This window comes from Diadema antillarum, unplaced genomic scaffold (genome assembly GCF_040938485.1).
Source record: "Diadema antillarum isolate AM-2024a unplaced genomic scaffold, OU_Dant_1.0 seq00000523_RagTag, whole genome shotgun sequence".
NCBI lineage: Eukaryota > Metazoa > Echinodermata > Echinoidea > Diadematoida > Diadematidae > Diadema > Diadema antillarum.
Genome location: NW_027271475.1, coordinates 2223565 through 2231015, shown reverse-complemented (window position 1 = coordinate 2231015; position 7451 = coordinate 2223565). Strand labels below are relative to the sequence as shown.

Sequence of the window (7451 nt, the reverse complement as noted above, 5' to 3'; positions counted from 1 at the left end):
CTTTGTGATTACTCATAACCCATAGAATTAGTAATAAGGATAAGAAGAAGAACAGCAGCATGTGTCAAGTCCATCTTTTCCCAAAGATGCTTGTACGTACAACCATGACCTGCGTAATAAACCTACATGGTTCACATGTATTTGTTTTCCTGAAGATTTGGGAGTTGATGTCTAAATTTTTACAGGTATGTAATCTTTTATGATGTAATGTGATACCATATGATCATCGGTCACATGATGATAAAAGAATGGTGAAGTGTCTTTCCTTATTTCCTCTAGCATTGTGTTGTCCCCGAACTTTCCTTGTGCTGTAAGATGATCAGTATGTATTTAAAATTGTCATTAGGGGGTCCAAAAGCTGAATGATCTGCCATTTTGCTTACCATAACTTGTCACAGACCTGCATCAAAGTTCTCAGGAATTGTACCTTTATATCATCATTGATTTCATCAAGAACTACTTCAATATACTTTTCTACTCTAAAAGAAATACATAGAGAGATAGAGAGTTAAAAAAAGTCATTGGTCAGTTTGCTGAGTGTTTGTAGAGAATCCAGCCCCTCTTCTGTAGTTCTGCAGCCTTCCACTGCCCCTAGGCCCTCACCCCCACCCCTCTCCATTTTCCCTAGCAACACACAAAACCAGCAGAATACATTTCTATTTCACCTGTGGCTTTTCAATATCATCGGAACTCCCTTTAGGAATTTAAAAACTGTTTGATCAGAATTCTGTCATGACCCCTAGCAACCATGGAAAGTAGAGTATGAAAAATATAGTCACCTCTTCCAGTAGCTAAAATCTTTCTTTTTGTTTTGATAATAATGTAGTTTCATATTACTAGTATATTTCATTCATGTAAAAAAAACATTGACCCTTCACGGCAGGCTTGAAATTAAGAAGTACTGCATCAGAAGGAAAAATTTTCATAAACTTAATTGTGTACAGACTTCTGTAATGGAACAATACCGTCTCTGAGACGAGGCTCAAGTTTGTCAGCAGGAGACCTGTCACCTTTGCTCCAAAAGTAAGAAAATAGGATGTCTTGATGTGGTGATTATTCTGTACTGCATCCAGACTGCTTTACCTATATCTGAACTGGTCAAGCAGCTTGAATTAAGAACAAAAATATCCTTAATCAGCTGGCCGTATTGTGTACATAGACTACATTTCCTTATGAATAAATATCCATCACTTTGCGCTAAATGAATATTGTTGTTTTGTATAATTTTTCATTTTTATGGCGACTGGTGTTCCTGTAGATAACTGATGATTCAGAGCAAAGTTATTGGTGATGATGATGGTGGTGATAATAGTGAAAGTACATGTAGTTACTTTGACGTTAGCTTCGGTACATATAGAAGCGATAGCAGATTTCTCCCTTTCCTTGGGCATTATCACTCTGCTATCGGTTACTGTAAATAAAACGTGGCATGTATCAGTCACCATACTCTTTTGAAATGAGGAATATTTACTTTTCTTCCGTTATGCACATTAAAGTTTTGTGTTTTCTTATTAGGTCACAATTATATGGTCTAAGTGTGAAGGAATATTAGGGTATTTACGTCATCCATTGAAATACTTAAAAAGGATTGGTGTATCATAAGGTGAAGATGAGTGATTGTGAACTCGGAAGGGATTTTGGGGTGTATGTCGAAATCTGCAAGAACACTTTGCAACAAGAATATAGTAGAATGATTAAAAGTATGTTTCATTTTGAGTTGCACGATCAGTAGACTGTCGTTCATACACACATCAATCACACATTGAAGCGAAAGCACACACACACACAAAAACCACCAGTGTGACGAGGGCAAATTTGACTTAAAATGAATAATTTAATCAGCAACTCTATAAGCAAATGTCACTTACACATAAAATCTATTTCAGGCACAGCGTAGCCGTCAAGTACTCTAAACACATCCCGTCTGCGCAACCGATGCACCAACCCAACCTCTTTGTAGTCCCATAGCATTTAGCGTTATTCACAACCGCGACTGCAGCATTCATTCACACCTGTGCAAACGGCCTTATCTTCGGATCTGATTCGTTCTGCTCGTACGAAAGGAAGTTATGCCAAGCCCTCAGAAATTGGTTGTAAAATCAGGAGATAAAAATCCCCACGCTGAAAATCTATCCCTACGTTGTTGGCCGGAAGTGTAAATTAGTCATACTTATCAACCATATAGCACTTTTATTTTAAACTAAGCATATTTCACACAGCCACACGTTATTGCTCACACACCGTTCGCTCACACCGCACAACACGTACACGCTACCAAGCATCCATATCAAAAATTAGCGCGCGCAATTCAAACTAACTTCTCAAGATCATGGCGCTTTGGCGATCATTGGTCAACCAGTAGCATTGCATACGAATGAAGAACATGAAGAAAGGAGTTTCCGGTCATCCTGTATCACGGATCATAATGTATCTTCATTTCCGTAATATTCTATAAAGCACTCCCCATGGCCGAATGGAAGCTACTCTTTTTTTTTTTTTCAATAGAGAAGGCAGCATTGCCGCCATTTTGTCTCAGAGTTTGACAGGAGTGTGTGTCTCTGTAACCTCCTCGCGAAAATGTACATAATCATAACGTAAACAACAATAGCTCATCGCTGTTTAGACCAAACGAAGTGAGTAAATGCATCCATAATACAATACTTTGCAAAAAGGCACCCAAGATAATTATGTACATTCATACCAAGATGAAATGGCGAGTTTGCAAGATAACGACATCTTTCTTCATGGAGAGGACGCTGATAGATACAGCGACAAAAAGCGCGAGCATCGGTAACAAATTTGAATCGCTGAAATGAAATTTCGGAGGAGTAACAATTTATCAGCATAACCTACAATTACAGCGTGAATGTTTCAGCTATGTAGAAATTATTGTCTTAGAGCGAGCAATCATCGTATTTATTTTTATGAGAAGTAAATTACACTGTATCTACCAGTATAATTTTCGGTGCCACAAAACGTTTCAAAAAGAAAATAAAGAAGAATGAAAGTTCACGACCTTTCCATGACTCCAGGAATAAATATCGTATTTCAAGTACTATCATAGATGGAATGAAATTCAATCCTCGATGAAATGATTATAGATTGTCAATACTGAAAGTTTGATTAAAAGATAATGAAGAATTCTTGCTAATATACTGTCGACATACAAAGGTGAAAAATTTAATGTAATGCTCACCACGTAAGCTTGGTCATGAGATGAAACAGCGACAGGTTTTTTTTTTCACATGTTTCAAGTAAAATTGCATGATAATTTGTCATAGAAAAAGTGAGACATCGTACAATTCAAACATATGACATGATATCAACAATATGTAACAAAAAAAAGTTTGCATTAACAAAGTGTGAATTACGTCCGCCAATTCATTGCAATCAAGTCGAATGTATGATAAGCAGCAAAATGATTACCGTAAACCTAATTCGAACCTACGTATCAGACGTGAGTTCATCTCAAACACTTTAAAACTGAACATAATATTGTCAAAATCTAGAAAAGCTCTTAAACAGCAAATTGATTAGTCATACTATTGATGATCGCAACGATCAATTTACTGAATGTAGTTTATAGCTGATGATGTGCAAACTATGATCCATCAGACAAAGCGATAGTCCCAAGAACAAAACATTTCAAAATGTAACTTTTTACATAGAAAAAAAATGGATCACAAGTTCTTTTCAAGTTTTAGTATTCTTCGTTCTCCCCTTCATCAGCCGCGTCATCCGTCGAATCGAGTCCGACTTCTTCATAGTCCCTTTCGAGGGCGGCCAGATCTTCCCTAGCCTCTGCAAACTCTCCCTCCTCCATACCCTCTCCCACGTACCAGTGGACGAAGGCACGCTTGGCGTACATCAGGTCGAACTTGTGATCCAGACGAGCCCAGGCCTCGGCGATGGCCGTGGTGTTGCTCAGCATGCACACGGCACGCTGGACCTTGGCCAGATCGCCACCGGGCACGACGGTTGGTGGCTGGTAGTTGATGCCGACCTTGAAACCAGTTGGGCACCAGTCGACGAACTGGATGGTGCGCTTGGTCTTGATGGTAGCGATGGCGGCGTTGACATCTTTGGGGACGACGTCACCACGGTACAGCAGACAGCAGGCCATGTACTTGCCGTGACGAGGATCGCACTTCACCATCTGGTTAACAGGCTCAAACAAAGAATTTGTAATCTCGGCCACACTTAGCTGCTCATGGTAGGCCTTCTCGGCAGAGATGACGGGAGCATAGGTGGCCAATGGGAAGTGGATACGTGGGTACGGCACCAAGTTGGTTTGGAATTCCGTCAGGTCGACATTGAGAGCGCCGTCGAATCGAAGCGAAGCAGTAATGGAAGAAACGATCTGGCCAATGAGACGGTTCAGGTTGGTGTAGGTTGGACGCTCGATGTCGAGGTTGCGACGGCAGATGTCGTAGATGGCCTCGTTGTCGACCATGAAGGCACAGTCGGAGTGCTCAAGAGTGGTGTGAGTGGTCAAGACAGAGTTGTATGGCTCGACCACTGCTGTGGAGACCTGAGGGGCGGGGTAGATGGCGAACTCGAGCTTGGACTTCTTTCCGTAGTCCACGGAGAGACGCTCCATGAGCAGGGATGAGAAGCCGGAGCCGGTGCCACCGCCGAAGCTGTGGAAGATGAGGAATCCCTGAAGACCGGTGCACTGGTCAGCCTGTCGTTAGAGGAACAAGGGGAACAGCAGATTAGATCGAGTACCAGAACATTTTCTCCAACAGAAGAATTGCATCTTGCGACAAGACGTGATGTGAACTCTAAACGTACGTTATTGTTATCAACATCTTATTCCATAACGCCAGCCCGAAAGAGATTCGTACTAATTAAGACTAACTCACCAACTTCCTGATCTTGTCCAGGACTTGGTCAACGATCTCCTTGCCGACGGTGTAGTGACCACGGGCGTAGTTGTTGGCGGCATCCTCCTTGCCAGTGATCAGCTGCTCAGGATGGAAGAGCTGGCGGTAGGCCCCCGTTCGAACCTCATCTAGGCAAAATGGAAACAATGTTTATAATGTAAGAGTGACATATTCGTCACGCAATTAATAGTGGGACAAACAGACACACACAGACACAGATACAAAGACACGAACAGAGAAACATATAGGCCTACACATACACAATGACGTCCTGTCAACACATGGGAACAAAACTGATGTGGATTTAGGTATCTCCCCATGATCGCGGTTCCATATGACATCCCCTCCTTTTTATATCATGTCAATTGGCTTTGGTCATCGCTTTTCGGGGTCATCGCTGCTCATTTAAGCAGAGGTATGGATGAGGTTAGAAAGCAGGAAGGAGATTGACTCAATACTTAATTATGCAGCGTCGACATCACATGTTTGTCTTATAACTTACGGTGCTTGTCTGTAACCGAGTTGGTCAATACCCTATGTAAAATGAACGTCATCTACGCATCATCCATGGATGATGCCTATGAGTACCTTTTGCTTTCAAGGTTAGTGGAAGGTCATAATAGGGAGGTGAATTTATATCTCTTCCACCTCCTTGGTCAATAGTCATCGGCTTGGAAAGAGGTTTTACACGAGTGGCTTAGTTTAACAGCGTTATGACGTTGTACCCATTGTGCCTTCTCAAGAGCTTTTTGGATAGGAACTTCTCACATACTTGTAATGGTACTTAGTTTATTTGCACTAATTGGACTTGGTTAGATTCATTCATGGAGAGGCACGGATGAGTTCACATGGTCATGACATTTCGATTGTGTGGTTTGCTTCAACCACGATTCCGAATTCAGTTTAAAGGGAACGTATAGTTCTGGTTGAGCCCTAACTTCAGGTTTGTAACATTTTTGGGTGAGATGATGAGAGACCTCTTGTGAAATATGACAGAGCATGTAATTCCAAGAGGAATTCAACGTTTATTTGATGAAAATTGGTTTGAAATGGTCGAGATACCCAAAATAGAGCAATCCTAATAAAAGGTGGGACCCACCTTTTATTATGATCGCTTTATTTTACTTTGTTTTTTAATGTCTCAGCCATTCCAAAACCGATTTTCATCAAATGAATTTTGAATTCGTTATTTCATAACGGGTTTCATGGTATCTTACAAAAAGTTAAAAGCCTAATCCTCGCCTCCATCAATACTGTATTATCCCTTTAATACAATATCATTCATTTCCTGATGTATATTACCGTCCTAACAACGGCCGATAAGACTGATATGCCCAGCTAAAATCATGCAACGCTTGAAGCAGGGAGAAGAATCGTCTCCACGCTCAAGTTGACTGCACGAGTGTTTTGACAACAGCGAAGGAGCCGACAGTCTCCTTTACGTAAATGTGACTATGTTGTCGTGGCCGCAATAGTCTTCCTGCAGTCTCCCATTCAAGCGCATACATAATTTATTTTTCACTAAGCTATACTTTCATATATGACATATGAATTCATGAGGCAAAATTTATCTCTTTCGGCTCATACGGTTTAAGAGTTGTAATGACTTGGCTTTGGTAAGGGTGAAATTAACTTAATTGACGACAAGAAGATTGACAATATATTAATCATCATTTATATTACGGTAATATTATGATGATTATATTTTCAAATTTAAGGGAGAGCTGTGAGGAAATTCACATGGCCGGTTTATTTATTATGCAATTATGTTTCAAGAAAACAAGCACTGGGATTCCATAATTTTCGAATTTTTGTTTGGTTTATTGAATCGTTACTGCTTTGTTTTATTGGCGATCTTTATCAAATCAATTTGATCACAGAACGGAGTTTGCCTTTAAACATTGATTTCAAAGTCAGGAATTGTATTCACCACGCATATCACAGGGAATGTAAGGCAGGGACAAAATTAATATGCCTATAGCTGTACTATATTGTGACCAATATGATTCGCGATAGTTTTTAACCATAACGTATGTCTCGAGAACATTTAAGCGGTCGTTATAGGCGCTGAAAAACGTGTGATTGTGTTTATTTGGGTGTTTGTTTTTGTACGGCAGCAGTAATTTTGAAGCACTGGAACAGAACAGTATTGGAAATTATTTGAAGAGATGTGTGACGCAGTGTCACTGCAGTGATCGGACATACGTATAAACGGGCAGTACTTGGAGTAGATAACATGACATGTTCGTTTGTTTGTTTGTTTGTTTTGGGTAGTGAAACAGATAAGAAAACCTCTGTCTAGTCTAGAACCAGCCCAGGGTGATCATGAATAAAAATGGTAGTAGTAAGAATGATAATGCTGATAATGATAATGATAATGACAATGACAAGACTAAGAGGAAGAAAAAGAAGAAGAACCACAGCTACAAAAACGACAACGACTGATACAAAAGGCTTGTTTCCAAATTTTGTTTGTCTTATGTGAAGTGACTATAGAGCTGGTGATAAGTCAGTACTTGTAGCCTTTAACAAAGACTACGCCTACTTACTAGTATTTTATGCTCA

General features: G+C 40.2%; 1 protein-coding gene across 1 annotated transcript in view; it reads right to left on the bottom strand.

Moving 5' to 3' along the window:
* Positions 1 to 1739: 1739 nt before the first annotated feature.
* The window catches only part of LOC139734340 (tubulin alpha-3 chain-like), a 44403-nt gene continuing 38691 nt past the window's right edge, over positions 1740 to 7451 (bottom strand). The window contains exons 3-4 of the mRNA XM_071645132.1: positions 4866 to 5014; positions 1740 to 4684 (exon numbers count right to left, since the gene is read on the bottom strand). Of these exons, the coding sequence (XP_071501233.1) occupies positions 3701 to 4684; positions 4866 to 5014 (1133 nt within the window). The 3' untranslated portion in view covers positions 1740 to 3700. The remainder of the gene's footprint in view (positions 4685 to 4865; positions 5015 to 7451) is intronic.